Genomic DNA, 20,844 nt, shown 5'->3' on the forward strand with positions numbered 1-20,844 from the left:
AATAAAAAATACAAATAACAGGAACATTAATATAAACAAGTTAAATACATTATATGTAGGGATAATGTACCGAAATGGGCCTATGATTTTTGGGGAAATATCAATTTAGGTTCCACTTTTATGGAAAACATAAATATAGGTTTAACGTTTAAAAAAAGTTATCAATTTAGGCTTCGATAACGGATTGTAAGGGGTGAAAAATACCACTTTTATGGAGTTAAGGGGGGTAAATAGAACATTCTATGAGTTGGGGGGATAAATGGACAAGTTAAGGGGGTGAGAAATACCATTTTTATGGGAGTTTAGGGGGTTAAAGGGTTGTCCCGTAAGGTGAGGGGGTTAAATGAACAAAACGGACAACTTTAAGGGGCTGGGTATGCATTAGGCCTATTTTTTAATGTAGAAGTGTATTTTATTGCAGGGTTGACCCTAGTTATTGCTAGGATGATGTTCATTTTATTGCAGGGTTGACCCTAGTTATTGCCGAATTTTCAGTAGACAGTCTGTAAAACGAAACAAAATAAATTTTAACATTTCCCTAAACATATATAAATTCTAAAAATAATATTATCTCTTTTAGATACTCAACCGATAGGAGGATGAGCAGTACCTGAAAACTAGAACGGTCAGCTAGAAGCAATTTGTGAGTTAATTATATGTTATGTATTTTTAATTTAACATTTGCATTCATAATAAATGATTTCATGATATTTCAAGTAAAGTATTATTTTTACTTATAAAAGTGTCTTATTGTTTATAATAATTTATACGTAATTATTTGTGGATAAATACGTGTTATGGACATGCTTCCTGGTGAGCGGCATCAAGACCTTGTGCGCACAGGTACTATCGGGTTATTGGATAGTGATGATACTAATATTGTGAATGTTGTGATATATGGATAAGCTCGGTTGAGATATTCTCGGGTTATATGATATGTGGATTTTAGATTTAAGTGAGGCTGAGTACGGAATCGGTTGAGTTATTCTCGATCCTCCAGCTAACTGGGCGTGTGGTCGGTTGAGTTATTCTCGGTCCCCCAGTTATTGGATATGAGTGAAATGCTGATTATTGGTGGATTATTAGATTGAGTATTGAGGTTTAGGGTCCAACACACGTATTAAACCACCTATCTATTTATTTATAAGACAATTTTATGAAAAGCATAATATGTGCCTACTTTTATATATATATATATATATATAATTATTATTATTGTGTGTGACATCAATGTTAAATTACTCATGCATTGCATATAATTAATTCATTATGGGAGGTCTGACTCCTTTCATTTTTCAGGTGATTAGAAGTCTGTTGCAGCCCACAACCTTTCTCCGGACAGCACATCTATCTTGTTATGTATGGATATTTAAGAATTATGTTAAAATTTATATTCTAGACCGCAGTATCAGAGTTGATGATTATATTGTGTGTTTCATAAGGGATTTAATATTAGATTATGTTAAGGCTATTGGTAAGGTTGATCGTATATTATATTAAGGCTTGCTACGGGTTCCGATAGCTTGAGCTTACCCGTTCCCTAGCGCCGGTCACGGTCCGTGGAATGGGTCGTGACATATTCCTTCTTTGCGATCTTTGTCATCGAATCGCATCAAAAAATCACACCATTCTTAAGTGATTTTAGTATTTTCCTTCGTCAATCTCTTTATTGGCAAAACGTTCTATTATTTACTCATCATTGATACAACAACTAAAATAATCTATTCAAAGAAGCTTTTACTTCTAACAAATCAAAAGATAAAAAAAATTCATAAATTTCAAACGAAAATCACAAAGAAATCATGAAAATTGGAGAAGAATAGAGATAATTAAAGAAAGATGAGAGACATGTTAAGTGATAATATATATACTAAGGATATTTTGAGAAGGTTAACTTTGATTGTGTCTAGTTTGGCAATAGATATTGTAATAGGTCTAAATATATAAACCATCCTCTCAATTGAGTCAGTTTTATAATTTGCACTTTATTTAGACATATTAAGCTTTCGATCTTTTATTTTCTGCCAGATTAAGCCCTTGATGACCGCCATACAAATTAGTTTTGAATATAAAACACAATTAACGTATAGCTATTTATTTTCCCTGCGTCAAAATTTTTTATTTTTAACAGTTCAAAATATTTTTTAATATGAATAATGTAACGTAGAAAAAACTATAAAAATCTTATTTTAAACTGTAAAAAAAATATAATTTCAAATGTTCAAATAAAAAATTAGGAACTTATGTAACTAAAAATCGAAAGATCACAAACCTCTTTTGAGTTTTATCAAAAAGTTAATTTTTTCTAATTCTTTTTCTGAACAACTATGAGTTTTTTCTTGTAATTTAACTCGTGTTCTATATATTTACTCCAATATGAGTTTCATGTAACTTAAATGGGTAAATTATACGATAGTCAGGATTGATAAATTATTTATAAGAGTGTCAAATTCTAAAACAAATTTATTTAAATGTTAAATCTAGTGGTTTTTAAAACTGTTTTTTTACGAGTGATTAACTGAAAATTTAACAAAAACAAAAACAAAGTTATAAAGTTATGATATTTTGATATTTTAAGATTTAAAGTCATATAATATATAAAAATGATTTTGATAAATGTAAATAAAAATTAAAATCTCTTGCTGTGTTAAGTCCAGGCCGTATTATTGGGTCAAATACATAAATATTTAATTACAACTAAATCATATCACTAAACTTAATTCTTAATATGTCATTATTTTCTATATATTATGATTTTATACCATAATTTAAAAATTCTAGACTCCAATTTATAAATCATAAACTCTTCTAGACTTCTAATTTATAAATTCTAATCTTTAAAATATATTAAAAATACTGATTTTACTAGTTTGATATAATCTAAAATTATGAGTTGATATAGTTATAAATAGTTTTTAAAAAATGAATTTCTATGTAATTTTCCCATAATTATGGGCATTAGAGTTAGAAGTCAAATACCATTATTAACTGAGTATATTAGCGATTATATAATAAAAAATTTTTTACCAAATTTGACTAATTATTTAGTAAATCTTGATAATAGTTAATAACTACTTATATAAAATAACAAATAAAAACATTAATTTTTATTTAGTAAAACCACCGCAGGGAACATTGAAATGTAATTTAGACGCGGCCATATTTGCTGAAACAGGATCTTTTGGCGTCGGTGCAGTAATTCGGGACTCTACTGGTAATTTTATAATTGGATATTCTACGCATTTGGAAGGCGTAGCATCTGTGAAATTGGCGGAAGCACATGCGCTGAAGGAATGTATGGAGTGGGTTCAGTCACTTGACTACGATAATGTCATTTTTGAGATTGATGCAAAAACAGTTTTCGATTCAATTGCCACTCACAAGCGGGACTTAACGGAATATGGGCGAATCATCAACGATGTGAGATTGTTACTTAGTCATCACCCTAGATTTTCGGTAATTTTTACTTTGAGGTTAGCAAATGGAATTGTCCATGCTATGGCACGTCAATCCCGTTCCTACGTTAATTATTTCATTCATTATTTTATTCCTGTATTCATTGATAGCATTCTAATTCGGGATACTAATCCAGTTTTTAATTTTTAAGCGAATATTTTCTTTTTTAAGTTGCTAAGGTGGATGAACATATATTTATGTTTATCAAATAGAATTAGAAACAATTTTTAAAAATAAAAATAAACAAAAAGAATAATAAAAAGAATTTTTAAGGGATAAGGAGCAAATTTGCCCCTATGGTTTTAGTGGAGGAGCAAATTTACCCATAACGCATGAAATAGACTGAACATACTCTAACGTTTGCAAAGAGAATAAAATATGCCTCTAACTAACGGAAAAATATAACGGAATAACTTTACCGTTAGTTGACTCGTTTATTAACTGTCACGTCAAATTTTTAATCTTGATCCGCTTTGATCGGCCATGTCTGACATGACATGGATATATCTGGACCATTGAAAGAAGGCTTAATACATCATTTGTCCCCTAAACTTGTCTAAAAAGCTTGATTTCAAAGTGTTCCGATAGCTTCCTGAACTTGCATAAAATGTTCGGTTAGCTCACTGAACTTGCGTAAAATGTAATTAATTGATCACTTGGTCGTAAAAAAGTAAGTTAAATGCGGAAGATGTACTCCACGCATCTTATACAAGTTCAGGTGGCTAACTGAACATTTTATGCAAGTTCAGTTAACCCTATTTTTTATTTTCTTACTTGCATTCTTATTCCTCTGGAGATCATGAATCTTCTCCCCTGATCTTGGATCTTCATTCCTCTTTCCATTGTGAATTCGTTGGTTTTAATGATCTAAATAAGGCTAATTTTTCTTTGTTGGAAGCTTAAAAAGATTAAATAAAGCTAATTCGTCGGTTTTAAGATTAAAAAGATTTGACGTGACAGTCAATAATGGTAAAATTATTCTGTTATATTTTTCTGTCAGACAAGATTTGATTTTCTTTATAAACGTTAGAGATATATTTAGTCTATTTCATACATTAGGGGTAAATTCACTTTTCCACTAAAACCATAAGGGCAAATTTGCTCCTTTTATCGTATTGTTAAATTTTTTAATGAATTTAATACAACACATCGTTAGATATATTAATTGTAAATTTAACATGTTAAAAATCAAAGAGGTCAGTCGGTAGAACCTGCGGGTCAGTCTTTCGAGGGGGTTTGGTGGATAACAAAAACCGGTTTGTTCGAATTGGTGTCTTGCAGAAGACGCTAAGGGGTTATGAGTTGCTACATCGCTGACTGTATAGGAGGAATTGTGTCACAATGATTTCCAATACTTGAAGGAGAATCAAAGTGAATGTCGATAATTCACCAAGTCTTGGTCGCGCCTTCTTAACTCGCGTGGGAGGAGAGATAAGGGATAGATGACATTTTCAAAGCCCGAGGCTAAAGAGGTAGTGACCAAGTGAAGATATTCATCGCCTTACTATCAATCTCTATGGAGCTTGTTTCTTTTCATCTAAAGGCAGGGGTAAGATACCTTTTTAGCCTTTTACGCGATACTTCCACATATTAGGGGTAACGTAGGAGACATTTCTATTTTTCCCCCAGGGAATCTTTAGAATTACCACTGCTTAGCTTTCAATTCGCCTCTGACCATCAAATGAAATGTGAATAACCCGTCCTCCTCTCTTTGAAACAATGGGCCCTTCTGGTTCTGTCGGTGCTTGAAACAATTTTGTCTTCTCCATATTACTATATCCCTAATCATTATGAAGAACACTTCCCCCCAATAAGACGTTCTTTGCTAGAATGAGTGAAAATATGTCATTTGTCAAAAAGTTCAAGATAAATGAATGTAAGCCGATGAATACTCCCATCGAATGTGGGAGTTAAGCTGTCTGTCAAAGCATGGAAATGGAGAACATGTTGGGTTGATCCAACACTATTCAAGAGTCTAGTAGGAAGTTTACGATATTTGACGGCCATATTTTCTCTTTAGAGTTGGGCTAGTTAGTCGCTTCATGCAGACATATACCATGACTCATTGGATATCAAAAATAGATTTATATTTTAAAACTTATATCATATTCAAAAACATTCTAAAGACTAATTACTAATCTAACCCATTTGAGGAGATCCATTAATATATTTGACACACTTCTCTTTCATTTTACCAAATTGGACACTTTCATCCATTCTAGAAAAAAAAAATACCCTAACCTTCTCCTTTTCATTTCTTACAATAAAATTCAATAATTCAACTAAAAATCTAAGCATATTCATACAATTATACAAGTTCATGTAAATATTTTTTCTTCATTTTACATACACATTATTCAAGTACGCAGTTGGTTAGTTAAATGTTTTCTCGTTGAACCTGTCATTTCCAATTTTCTCCATTTTTGTTGCATCAATAGTTGCTCCTGTTGCATTTGCGACGAAAGTTGTCACATTTCGACAGGAGCAACTATCATCGCAAATGTGACAAGAGCAATTCTGTCATAAATGCAACAAATATTATCGCAAATGCGACGTAAATGCGACATGAGCAACTATCGATGTGACAAAAATTGAGGAAATTGGAAAAGACGAATTCAACGAGAAAGCATTCAACTAACCAATCGTGTACTTGAATAATGTGTATGTAAAATGAAGAACGAATGAGATGGAGAAAGGAACTCATGAATAAAAATAGTCAATCTGATGGATTTTCCTTGCATGCTTTCATCCATGTAGTTTTGAACAATTATGAGACAATTTTTTAGTTTCTTCCCTACTCCGATTCCAAACATTTTTTCAAACCTCCATAAAAAAACGGAATAAAAAAGACATTGTAGTGTTGTTTCAGTGGCAGTATCTAAGGCAAGAGCAAAAAGATTTTCATGCAAATCAGGAGACAGATTAATCTGAGAAAGAAAGTGAATTGAAATAAGAGTATTCTTGTCCAAAATGAATGAAAATGTTAAAATCTGTAAAATGAAAAAAAAAATGTGTCAAATATGTTAAAGAATTCAAATTGGCTGGATTAATCGTGTTCTAAACACCTCTACTAATTAAGCCATGCCATTTTGATTTGAAACGTAAAAATACTTCTGCTATAAAATACAAATAATTAACGCAAATTATAAAGGATTAATGAACAAGTTAAACATAAATTATAGTAGTAATAACTTTATAATAATTCATGTGGTACATTCTATGAAGCACCGACTCGGGTGCGGAGACGGATGTGGACACGGGTGCAGACACGAGAAACGACATTTTTAGAAAATATGAGACACGGATGCGGCGAGACACGGCAAATTCTATATAATTAATTCTAATATATTTAGATATAAAAAACTTGCTAAATCACAAATAAATCATTCTCTAATAGCAAGGATGAAATCGCAACAACGACAAGAAAGAGGATGAAATCGTATAAGATGAAATCACAGTAGAATCGCTAAGAATCGTAAATCGCAAAACAAATCGAAAAAGAGAAAGAAACTCTAAATGTTTATAATCGCAATACAAAGATGAGAATTAGATGTAGTTTAGGTTTTTGTTCGTCAAATTTGTAACTGAACCATAGGTTTAAAGAAAAAAAACCCTAACCGAGTCCCCACCGTGTCCAGCCAAGTCCCTGAGTCCGACACGGCGACGGCGACCGGGAAGAGTCCATGCTCCATAGGGTACATTAAAGGTAAGTAGGGACGAAAAAAAATCTTTCATATAAATGTTCACTCTATTTAAAAATCCTCATAAAACCAGTTTTTTCGAAATTAGCGGTTTAAACATAATCCGGTTTCCCAAACCCATTTTCAACAAGCAAACTATTTGAGGTTTAAACTATTCAAAATCTCTAAAAATGATCCAAACCTCTAATTTTAGATCAAAACTATCTCCACAAAACGGGGCCTAAGTATCGTTTTTGTATTAAAAAAAAAAAAAGATTTATGATTTTTAATAGAAAAATGGCATACAACAATAACACATGGAGCAATTCCTCAAAAAACAAATACTCAAAACAAAATTGGAATATAATTTATATCATTGAATTGAATTGCTCCCCCAAATATCAAACCTGCAATTGAACAAAACCTTCTATCAGTTAAGAGCACAAGCTGATTTGTACATCAACAATCGTCAAAAAAACGCTTCCGAAAAACGGGAAAATCATAATCATGCATTAACCCTAACTACAGAGGCAACTACCTGTAAGTATCAAAATCAGTTAAAAACGCGTTGCATCTGAAATTAATTGTATTTTGCATATTTCGAAAATAAGATTTTTGGTAACCACCACACGCATAAGAAAACCTCTTTTGGAACCTTTAAGAAACGGAATTTTTAAAGCAAATAAAATAGACCATGGATTTTAACCAAGTTTGATTTTCATAGATACTTTATTCGTTAGCTAAGAGCTTAATGTCCACGATTATAATTGATGGAGGCCTTACATACCAGACAGATTGAAAGATCAATGCATAAAAATCGAAAAATAAACAGAAATCATAAGCATCGTTAGCGAACATACCAATGATAAAATCTTCAATCCTCCTCCATAGGTACATCTGGAATATCAAACCTGTCTTCCTCTATCACATTATTTATCACGGACACCGGAGATGGTAATGCAAAGTCAAGGAATCATCAACTTATCCAATAATCAAAATTATCGTTCGAGAAGCAAAAGCAGGTATTTAATTAACAAATATATATGAATTATAATGTTGATTAGATACATGGTCATCTTAATTTAATCCATGGAGAAACACCACATTATACTGAGTTTAGCTGTGTGTGTGTGTGTGTGTGTGTGATTCAAAAAATTTGCAAAGGATATTTATTGTCATGGGATCATCTCTCTCGCCACGATTTCTGCTATTATCTAGCTCTCGGACAATTTCAGGAGTTACCTGTAATCAAAAGATGTATAAAGCTTAATTTCCAAAAATAAAACTCTCTTATAGAAAAAAGGAACTTGTATATGATAATCTTACTAAGTTATGCCTCTGCGTTCTAACTAGCGTTCGAAGATTATCCTTATCTTCTTTCTGCAATTCATTCTTGTACCTGCAAGGATGAGATACAACAATTGAAGCGTCATTTAGCAATAAAATTAAAAAAGATTAGAAAATAAGTATGAACCGTTGTTAAGAGAGACATTCATCTATAATGTATAGCCACAAACAAATTCCACCGAAGTGCGACAATTTTGAAAATGTCAGAAGCAATATTAACCGAAACAACCTTCAAAATCATTAGCCTCCAAAATGAACTAACAAATGAAAATTTGACTTAGATGCCAAAACATTTAACATTTCAGAAATGTAATTGCTAAAGATGCAGCTCAGGCAAAGGTGTGTAAATATGCAGCTCAAGCATCGTATTTGCTAAAGATGCTAAATTTCAAGTGAGTTTCACAATTAATAGCATGCATATCTATGTGAAAAGTTCAGGACTCAGATTGAACTAGAATTAATTAAACAAAAAGCTCAGAAAATTCACTAACCTTTGCACAAAGGCAAGAAGTGACTGATGCCATATTACAGGCATTACACGTGTATCGTCCAGAAATCTCATAAAATGAGAAACAATTGCATCAACTACACGAAGAGGCAAGGCATATTTCTTTTCCAAGAGAAGCTTGATAAAATAACTGCAATGTTTTACCAAAACAACATTCTCAACTTTTAGATTACTTCGCATCCTTAGAAAGACAAGAGAAAAGAAAAGAAAAAAAAAAAAACTCATTCCTTCACTTATATGTCCTAAAATGAAACGATGGAGTTGCAAGTACAGGTTCATGTTTAAGGATCCAGTTGTATTTGTTTCAGAGCAATTGTACATGTATATTAATTATTTTATTTCTAATTTTGCCAATATTATGGCAGTAATCTTTAGTTAGCAGTTCTTTCGGGTTTTTTACGCCATGAACTGTAGCCCAATGGAGCAACATCGGATTAAAAACTGATAATGATAACATACTTTTACTATTATTATATGCAACCTTACTTATAAATTTTGTCTCCTGTAATTAATAATAAGTCGTGACAACAAATACACATCAAATATGTTTTTTTATAAGTGATTGTTCCTTCCTCTGTTAGCAGTTCACAAAAATAAATAAATAAATAAGCATGCTAGTTATTACATTTTTCAGAATCCGACTTCTAGGAAATCTCATCTCGCGGATTTTGCTGACTATAGAACAAATATTACAATACAATCAACGATTACCTACTTGGTATATATTTAGTAGGCATGTGGAAACTTAGTTCAGATGCATTAGTGGAACTGTTGAATGTTTCAAAAAAAATAGATACACATTTTTATTTTTCTCAATGGAAATTTTTTAGGTGTGCTAAACCAAACATTACCTAGTTGTGCCACAGTAATCCATCTCTGCAAGCTTCAATAGTGCAACACTGAAAAATACATCCAACATTTGAGTTAAGCTTCACATGAAAATGCAAAGGTACAAACACAATAAACAAGTATTTAAGAATCCAGGCGCAAACACAATGACTAAGTATTTAAAACGCTAGGTGCAAACATTTGATAATTCCATCTAATGCATAATTTCTCATTTGATGCACAAAGTCCTAGGGAACAATGAAATCATCACCCTTCACCGAAATTATTTGACCAATTAAAACATGTCAAACTGATGGATATCAGCAAAACATCAAGAAAATCCAGGAGATAATTAGCTTATTTCAGGCGAAATTCGAAAAGCATTTGTACAGCAGGTTTAGCCCATTGAAGTTTCAGGAAATAAAACAACAGGAAGACTCGTGATTACATGAAGGGAAGAAAAAAAATGATGTAAGAGCCAGATGATTTCCTCAAGATTAAACTGGTTGAAATGGAGAAAACAGATCCAAATAGTCAATTCAACTGGTTTGGGATCGAGATATAGTTTAAGTGGATAAGTAATAATTAAATCTATTTAAGGACTTCATAGGTCGTTTGACAATACAAGGAGCAAATTTTTATATGGACTACAAGGCCCAAAGTAGTGAGCAGATTCTTAATGACTAAGATACCCATTCAGCCTTCAGGACACCTAGCTGTTTATGTAGTAGAGTAGGAATATTTTCATGGTTTGGAAATTTATTTCGAAAATTCTTCCACAAGAAAATTTCCTAGAAATTTCCTCATGAGATTTTCAATGCAAAATTAGTGTTATTATCCATTATATATCTTATCCTTGTTCAACATTGTTTTTTAATTGTAGTAACTATCTTCTCAACAATAAAGCCCTTCAGACAAATGCTAACACCACTTTTGTCCGTGTTCGGTTTTCTACAACAAGTGATACTAATCTTTCTACTCCAACTCAAACCAATTTAAAAAATAAAAAAAATGTCAATTGATGTTTCTTTTTTGTTCTTAACTTCTTATCAAGACCCTAGAACCATTTCTCAATTCAGCACTTATAATTGATCTAGACTCATATCTTTGCAGCTGCATTTACCAAAGCGCATACAGAGAGGTAACAGCATCATGTCTGTGGCATACTTCTGCTACAAAATCATGGTTTAAATATGATCATAAATGGAAAACAAATCTCTAAGAAAGCACAGTTTCCTCACTATATGACTTGCCGAGAGTTAAATTCTTATAGTTGTAGATAATGACCTAAAAAAACATGCAAGGCCTATATTTCCCAATGAATAGAAGAGCACTGATAGGATAACTTCCTAAATCGACCACACAATTATCAAGCAAAAGTTCCTATTAGAACCGGAAACACACACTCACTAATGAGAAGTAGCTGCAATCACATATTCAAATCATTTTTGCAAACCCATTGCGATTCTGCCTCAAAATAACTTCACATACCTGGAATGAAGCATGGGAATGGAAACTTTTTGAACAATACTTCCAACAATTACAGCCTCCCTAAGATTGCATGTCCCTGACTGCACGTCAAAGAGGGAAAATAAGTTAACATGAAAATACAAAATATGCAGTTTATTAAAGATAAACAAATGTAGAAAAATGATACTTAAGATATAGACTTGTTTGAGTTTGAAAATTAATCAAATGCATTAAAAATTGATTAAATGCTGCTCCATTTGTTTCACGGAAAATATTTTCTTTATTTTCTAATGTTTGGAGCTCTATAGTAAAATAAGTCAAAGGAAAATAAATTGTTAGTCAATGGAAAATAATCTAAAAACAAGGAAAACAACTTCCACTTTTGAGAATGGGAATTATTTTCATCCTTCCTATCAAAGCAATTAATATGGCGTATCAAATTAAGGCACAACTCATTTTTATACTTATTGAAGCTAAACAATGGAAAATATTTTATTTTCCTAGAACATATTTTCCTTTGAAAATATTTTCCATGAATCCTAAAACTGGAAATATGTTTTCAAGTATATGTGACAAGAAAGACAACATCAAATATGGAAATGATAATATGATTATAAAAAAAAATGAAAAAGAATATGAAAAGCATTGTGTACAATTTAATTTTACGTAAAGGTGACAAAAGAAATAATAAATGCAACAATCAATCATGCCACCAATGTTTTCAAGTATATGTGACAAGAAAGACAACACCAAATATGGAAATGATAATATGATTATAAAAAAAATGAAAAAGAATATGAAAAGCATTGTGTACAATCTAATTTTACGTAAAGGTGACAAAAGAAATAATAAATGCAACAATCAATAATGCCACCAATGAGTTGTATCAATCAATAGTAAGATAACAAAACAACGACTTTCCGGTCAAATAGTTGGAAAAGTTTTCCTTTCATTATCATTAGTTTAGTGGTCTTCCAATTTAACCACGTCTTGAGTAAATTAAACAAGCCTATGTAGGCTTTCTGCTTGCTATGGTTGATAATCTAATTAAAATTGCAACAAAAAAAATATTAGTGTTTATTTAATTAGAGTTTCAGTGGCTACCAGGCTCTCGTAAGGTACTGTTACCAAGATGAATCAAGAACCCATGGAAAACAACCTAGACACTTCGCTATTCTGATTCAGCAATATCAGATTCAAGTGATCCCCTCTTGCCTGAAAGCAATACTCTTCAGGCAATCAGTTAATGTGTAGTGAGTGGGTTAACTCAACACTCAAAAATGAGTATGGAAACTCGATAAGCTAAATACTAAATGACAGAATCCTGAGCTCAATGTACACAATTATATAAGGAAGAGCTACATAAATAAAACATTTAACATGCACTTGAAAAACATCATACCAGGTGAAGCAAAAGCAAACTTATTATTGCTCATCCCAAGGACTGACATCATAGACAAAAATGATGTCAATGAGGCATAATCATGTGGTTCCAAATAATATAAGAATTAAGGTAATCATATTATAGAAATTATTAAAATTCGTAAGTTATCTTTATTTTCATCTTCAGGGTTAAAGATGATGGGAAGAAGGGAACAGTTCAACTCTTCCATAAAACAGATGAGGAACCAAGAAATTCAAACCAGCAAGCTGAAATGGCAAGGAGAGCCTATCATAATATGGGAAACCAGCAGAAAGCCTTATCAGCAAGCATAAATAGCAGAACAACAGAAGTTCCAATATTAGATGTTCCATAGTCAAAAAAGCAAAAACTCCCTAGGTTATGTATTACATTATTATTCTAGATTCACTCCACCTTGACTCTATTGATTAGAGGCAATTAAATTTGTTTCTTAAGGCGAATTTTACAATGTTTTGTTCACAACACTTCACAGCTAATTCTAATCTGATTAGCTATCTTGAATGTATTGATTAGAGGCAACGAAATTTGATTCCTAAGGAGGATTTAACAGCGTTTTTTTTTTTATCATAAAATTTCACATCACAGCTATAAAATAATTCCAAAGTACTACATGCAAGAGGACCTAAATGGGTCAAGTTCCAGAGAAGTTTCAGCTTTCAATCCAATGTCACCAGACACTAAATGCTTTAAGAGCACAGGTAGATGGACAATATTTTACAGGTCTGCATGCGGGTGCAGGGATGTGGCATGCAAGTTAGCTTGATATGTCATAAGAGAGGCAGGTCATCATTTCACATAATGATATGTATGAAGTGCATACTTGGGGAATATTAAAGCAACATCAATCAAGTTAAGCTTTCATGCTTGCAATGAAATTTTACTCCATCAAATAAAATCTTCATATACTGGCCATCTCAATTTGACTGGGATGAAGATGAAGTGGTACTTCACTTTCAATAGACAAACAACTACAAGCAAAATATTTGGGCGCCCAATTTTTTAATACTTGGAATGCCATATGCAAATTTCGTTCTAGCGCATACCTTACACAGTGGAAACAATATTCCCTTGTTGAATGCAGCAGGTTTATAGATAGACTTTTTCAAAGCTTGATATAAAGCAAAATGCAGCTTCTTGTGCTGCTTAATATCATCTCTGATTCGAGGGAGCAATACAAGCCTATAGAAACGTTCTGCCTTCTTTGCGCTCAAATTGGAAGCAAAAATTCTAGTTGCTTGATACATTGCATTTGGTGACCAATTCTCAGGTTTTGTAAGGTATAAGACATCCTCCCACAGTTGCATTGCAGGGATATGCTTAAATGCTTTGGGCATTTTTCCAGCTGTGTACTTGCTCAAGAACTCCCCAAGCCTACACATCAAAACAAACTTAGATATGCTAAATACATTTCTCCACTTAACAAGTCACATCTGACACTACCTTTCTGGAGAGAAAAAATAAAAAATAAAAACATATGCCTATCCTGAAACAAGCTCAACAAGTGAAACAGAAAAGTAAAATGCTTGATAATTTTGGAACTTAAAGATGAAAATAGCTCATTATAGCACATAGCAAGAGGGAGACATAAAAAGATGTACCCTTTATACAATTCTATGATCGATTCATCCAGTTTGGGCAAAGGAGGCGCTTCTGCAATAGAAATTAAAAAGACAAAAAAATCAGTTTATCCATGCAAGCAGGCAATAACAGAAATCCATTTAGAATCAAATGGTGGATTGAAATCTCCAATCAAAGACATGATTTAACCTTTAAAAAAGTTAAGGGAAAAAAATATTAACCTAAAGAAACATTTGTGTCCTTCTGTTTGATTTTTTCAATAATGAGGTCTGCAAGTGTGCGCTGTGGACCTGCGTCTTTGGACAAAAATGACTCAAGTAATTTCTCCTCATGCTCATCAATCTCCTACAGCACCAAAGAACATAGTGAATTATATGATAGCAAAAAGTTATTCAGGCTCTGTTTGTTTTGCAGAAAATAATTTACCTTGAGAAAATATCTTCCATTTTTTAAATTTAGTATGTGAATAAAAATAATGCAAGCCTCAATATTTGTTGCTTTAATTCAAAGATTGGAAAGTAGCTACTTCTTCTTAGAAGGACAAGCCCATGGTTTGATACTATTTTTTGGTGACTGTCAACTTATTTTCTTGTAGAGCTCTAAATGTTGGGGGGAAAAAAGAATTTACATTCTGGAAGAACATTTTTGCCGTGCAAAAAATGGAGCCTAAGACCTTGTTTGATAACTTAGTTTAATCACTTAAATTAAAATGTTAAGTACTTATTAAATTTAAGTGTTTGATAAAAGTTATTTCTCTGCCACTTAAATTTTGTCAATTAAGTTAAAAATCACTTATTTTGATATGTCAATATTTAGCTTAACATTTTAAGTTAAATATTATCAACTAATATTTTTATATTCAGCACTTATTATAATTTAATACTTTCAGCACTTATAATCTTCAAGAGGGCGAGCCTTGGCGCAACGGTAAACGTTGTTGTCATGTGACCAAGAGGTCACGGGTTCGAGTCTTAGGAGCGGCCTCTTGTCAAATAAATTGGCAGGGGAAGGCTTGCCCCCAGTACACCCTTGTGGTGGGACCCCTCCCCGGACCCTCGCTCAGCGGGGACGCGTAGTGCGACCGGACCGCCAAAGCACTTATAATCTTCAACACTTAAAATTCAGTACTTATTTTTTCAGTACTTAATTTTCAATTTTATCAAACAAGGTCTAAGATGCACTACTTGTGGCATGCTAAAATTTAGCAACAAATTTTCAGCAGGACAAGGATTGACTCATTTGAATACTCAACAATAGGAAAGGATTTTTGGCATGGTTCTTCCATTAGCAATAATAAAATTTAAGCAAAGAGATAAGCAAAATGTAATACCAACCCAACATTGACCCTGGAAAAAAAAAGCTCAAAAGAAGTAAAGAACAACCTAGACTACACCATAATATGCATTATAATATCTGTCAACAAACATGGTTGAGAATTTATTATAGCAATTATACAACATAAGAATAGAAATATAAATTGAAATCCACGTACTAATATTTTATTAGAAAGATAAAGAATAAAAGTCAGAAAAGAGAAGACTATAGTAGTATAAATAGACATCAAAGCTGCAGGTCTGAGTAATGGTGTTGAAATTACTTTGATTCAGAAAATTATGCTTGAGTTGATTTACATCAAATTTGCCAATATTTTAGTAGTAATTATTCTTTCTCACTACTGGACAACATCACTTAGAAGAAAGAAAACTTCACCGTCCCTATACATCAAATTTCTTTTGAACTACACATCACAAATTTTCTTTTTTATTACACAACATTAACATCCCAAGTAAGAAGTGTGGTAGCTGCTGTTGCTAAAGACTAGATATGCATAGGCAGAAAAAGAAGTAGGAACATAACAGGTGTTTTAAATAAGCCAGACATATTAGATACGTCCACTCAGCTAAGATGTGTATAGAACATGGATCCATCATCAGCTGGTTCCAATATAAGTTTCACATATGAAACACGATTTCAGCAGTATAAACATCAGAAAGATGTTTCTATAGTAAGCGAGACAATAGGCCAAATAGAAGTAAAGTATACTTGCTCCTCATTCTACTCTTAGTAGCAAAAATAAAGTCAAAATCCCAAGAGAACTGTAAGAGAAAAAACTCACATCATAATCACCAAACTGAGTTTGAGTCTCAGAGAAACCATTAAAATCATCAAGGTCCCCTTCTTCATCTTCTTTTCGATCCCTGGCATTTTCTTCTTCAGCTAAAACAAAGGCTTTACCAGTAGGAGTTGTCTCCTCGGCCTCCTCTTGAATTTCCTTCTGCTGAATCAACGCCTCTTTCAAAATTTTCGAACTCAAACCAGATGAGATCATCTACAACCAGACAAAAACTGTGAGTACCACCATAAAATGAAATTAACACTCTGAATATAGTTATATACATTAAGCGATTAGAACATACCTTTTCCTGCTTCTGGTGGTTTTTGGATGCTTTGGTTCGTTTATTTGTAGAGGCAATGGAATCATCATCTCGAATGAAAGGTTGGGGATTATGGTGCCTATCTCTTTTCTTCTTCTCCATTTTTAGGAAGCCTAAGATACAAGAAAGCAGTCACTAGCAGAGAACACGAAAAACCGTAGACTACACCAAAAATTATTCAGCTAAGGAATTCAGTTAAGGTGGCGGGAAGAAAATCCCTCCCATCACCACAGATTAATATTATTTTTAAGGATGAATTAATGGTGTTGTTGCTCAAAATATAAAGAAATAAAAAGAAAAAGCAGTGGTATATGAAAATGCATCTAAAGATACAGGGATTTCTGCTTCTGGTTTTTAAACTACACTTGTACGACCAAATCGCTCATAACTTGATCAACAAATTCAAATTGAAGCTCAAGTACTGCCAATTTAATGCATAATTTTATTCCGAAAAATTGGAGAAACATAGAGCCGCATAACTACGATCAAACCGTCCAGATTTTTATGTAAAATTAGATGAGAAAAGGAAAGAAGAAATAAATTACCAACTATGGCTTACAGTGAAGAAGCAATTTGAATGTTCACCACTGAATCAATTTAACAACAATGAGGATGTGAAATCCAGGGATTCAAGACTAAGACACTCGGTGGAGAAGAAAGTTAATTTAGCAAATTAGTTCACCAGCCAAAAAAGAGAGTAAAATAATTGAAAAAAATAAGAAGGAATAGAAAGGTCTCTCTTCTTACTTCCATTATCTTCTTCTATCTCTTTATCACCAATATACATATTTCCCCATCAATTTCCTCTATATAAATAATAGGTAAGATAATATATATAAGATATTATAGGACTTACCGGAGGAGGAGAGTAGAGCTTCTGGACGGAGAGGAGGACGGACGGCGGTGACCTGGAGCGGAGGAGAGAATAGCCTGGCCGCAGAGTGGAGGAGGAGCGAGAAGGCGGCAGTAGGGAGGGGGCTGTGTCTGCGACTTGAGAAAAGAGAGGGGAGGGTTCAAAATTCCCTCAATTGCCTTTATTTCTTCAGTCTTCCATAGAAAGTACTACGTCGTTTTAGTCTTGGGTGGGCCGAAAAACAAAAGCAGGCCGCAGCACCCTCAAACCCAACATTTCTCAAGCCAAGCCAAGCATAATTTAGGGCTACCTACATAAATATAATAATTAACTACAAAATTACAATTAAATCATATTATCAAATTTAATTATCAAAATACCATTATTTTCTATATATAACAAATAAAGTATACTTTTACACCCTAATTTGAAAATTCTAAATCCCAATTCATAAATCCTAAGTCCTAGACAATATATTCTAAACTTTTTATTTATAAACTTTAATCCTTAAAATATATTAAACTATAATGATTTTATTAGTTTGACATAATTGTAGATAGTTTTTTTTTTTTTTTTGAAGATAAACAGTACTTTATTCAAAATTAGGAGGAGTATCCCAAATTGGAATGTCCTCAATGAATAAGGAATCAATGAAAGAATTAGTGTAGAAACGAGCGTTTCGTGCAAGTGCATGAGTCGCCCCGTTTGTTAACCTTGAAACAAAAAACACCAAAAATCTATGGTGAATACTAAGGAGAAGTTTAATCTCGTTAATTAATTACCGTACCAAATTCAGTAATGTCTCGTTTGGATGATAAAATACTATCCACAACTGTCTTGACGACGGTTTCAAAAATGATGTTTAGAGACGTTGCTTCACATGCCCATTTGATACTTGCGTGGAGAACCATCGCTTCAGCAAGCTTTGTTGTTGGTAGCCCTTCGTTGTGCAAGCTGAAGCCCGATACAAAATGTCCATTGCTATCACGTATGACTGCTCCGCCACCAAACGATTTATTCTCTACGAACAGGGCGGCATCTATGTTGCATTTGTACTTTCCTTTCGACGATTTTCTCCATCTCTCAGTGTTGCGTGGCTGGTTGCTATCATCAGATCTTCTGTCGCCTAGTGTTATTGAGGTTGCTGCATTCGACGTTCCTCTTCGTATCAGTACAACATTAACGTCTAATGTTTCTGCATTGCTGTGACCACCAATACCCGAAGAACCATAGTTAGTCCCTAAGGAGGCAACAGCCACATCTGTCGTTTGAGGAAAAGCAGGGTCCTCGCTCATTTCTATAGCAAGTCTAGTATCAGTTGCAGATGTCCCGTTGGTTCTGCGAGTGATCTGCATGCTCCCTGTTACTGTTGCAATGACGTTCGATGGACCTGTTTGGTCCGCAATAGCACCGAATAAGCTAAGACCACCAGCTGTAGTTCCCTGACTCTGTGCCACCGACCTGCTCCCTTCCTCAACAATCACGACTACATTTGGCTGGTCTGGATGAGTCTGGCATCTTTTTGGGATTTGTTGCTCATCCCTGTGCCTGGATCTTCTGTTAATTTCATGGTCAGCCTCATGTGTACCTGCACAGAAATAAGCATCATTGTTAGTTTGAAAACACCTCCCTCCTCCATCTTCTTTCATGCCTGGGCTTCCTTCCACTCCTCAGTAAATCGAAGAGCCCACTCAGTCATCTCCTTGGCTCTTTTGTGTTTATGCGTCCACATCATATCGTTTCGCGCATACCAGATTGCCCATAACACAGCCATGCTTCTCTGTATAAGGATCTCATCAGTTCCTCTACATGTATACAGAATCCAATCTTCCACTCTTTCCCATTTTGGACCCGGAGAGGCCGCACTAGCCACCATCCAGCACTGTCGAGCGAAGGCACATCTTGAGAACAAGTGCCATCCATACTCAATGTCATTCGGGCATAGTAAACAGGAGGTTGGGATGGCTATTCTACGATCCACCAGTCTAGTTCTAAGAGGGATAGCTCCAGCAACTAGTTTCCACACAAAAAGCTTTTTAATTGTAGATAGTTTTTTAAACGTGAATTTTTATGTGAATTTCTCTTCACTCTATTATATAATAAGAAGGGGTTGTTTGATAATTAATCACTTATAAATAATATATTTGATAATATGATTTAAAATAAATAAAAAATTTAGAAAAACGATAATTGTTTCATTCATAAAAAAAAACAGTACATTTCGATATAAGTATATCAAAGCATTTTGAATTTGTATTTTCAATATCATAGATCGAGATAAAGTGATAGTAGACAGTGCTTGAAACTTTGTTGGCACAATGGCAAGAACCATACTCCATCCATAATCGAATTTATAGTCTTTTTCTCTATGAATGACTTCATAATCTTTTCAATAAGTCAGATCTGTGTGGTGATAAACAGAACTCTTATGTTTTTCCATGAAGTAAAACATGATAACACACATATAGGGAGACAGACGATAATCATCCATATAGGAAGACATACTAATATATATATATATATATATATATATATATATATATAAACTACCAAATTTATCATAGTATATTAATAAAAAAACTTTATTCAATAAAAAAACAAAACAAAATAAAAAATGAGGTTTATCTTTTGGCTAAAAGACGGAAGAATACTATAAAATCTAGATGAAGAAGAACATTTTAAGGATTAAGAAACATCTATATTAGGAGGTGCGGCTCGTTCATATCCTACGGGAAAGGAACAAGACAGCTGATTGGATCTGCGCTTCCCAGAATGATCCGTCTTTAAGAGTCGGTCTGTTTTTGGTGTGTCCTCGGGATTAGCCCCTCCATTGTAACAAAAAAAAAATAAACATCCATATTTATTATTTACAAATTTTAAATAGGTAAAAAAAAACTCACTTAGTATAGCAAGTAAAAATATTTAAATTAAAACTTTAAGTTAATAATCAAGTAATATTTTCAAATTTGATGTTTATTTTTTTGAAAAATGATATTTATTTTTAGTATTTATCAAATATTTATATCATTTAATACTTATTTAAAGTGACAAATTGATTTTCTGAAATGTATATATTAATTTTGCGAACTTGTTTAAATTGTATATATTTCAACTTTTTCAAAATTTCTTTTTATTTCTCCATGTAGATTTTATAGGTAAATTGAACATTTTAAAATTATACGGGCAAATAACTTTTTTGGACAAGTCCATAATACTAAATGTATTAAACCTAGATTTAATGAAGAAAACGAGCTTCAACTAAGAAG

At 33.0% G+C, this 20,844-nt stretch overlaps 1 protein-coding gene across 1 annotated transcript; it reads right to left on the reverse strand.

The window, feature by feature from the left end:
• Nucleotides 1-7,368: 7,368 nt before the first annotated feature.
• LOC136209766 (bystin) lies at nt 7,369-17,737 on the reverse strand. The gene is made up of 13 exons (XM_066001349.1): nt 17,582-17,737; nt 16,708-16,838; nt 16,407-16,619; nt 14,512-14,635; nt 14,311-14,362; nt 13,756-14,083; nt 11,311-11,390; nt 9,843-9,890; nt 8,975-9,121; nt 8,463-8,535; nt 8,306-8,378; nt 7,997-8,090; nt 7,369-7,543 (listed from the first exon to the last, which is right to left on the reverse strand). Exons 2-12 carry the CDS (start codon nt 16,825-16,827, stop codon nt 8,011-8,013), a joined length of 1,338 nt encoding a protein of 445 aa, XP_065857421.1. The 5' UTR covers nt 16,828-16,838; nt 17,582-17,737; the 3' UTR covers nt 7,369-7,543; nt 7,997-8,010.
• Nucleotides 17,738-20,844: the final 3,107 nt, after the last annotated feature.

This window comes from Euphorbia lathyris, chromosome 10 (genome assembly GCF_963576675.1).
Source record: "Euphorbia lathyris chromosome 10, ddEupLath1.1, whole genome shotgun sequence".
Taxonomy (NCBI): Eukaryota; Viridiplantae; Streptophyta; class Magnoliopsida; order Malpighiales; family Euphorbiaceae; genus Euphorbia; species Euphorbia lathyris.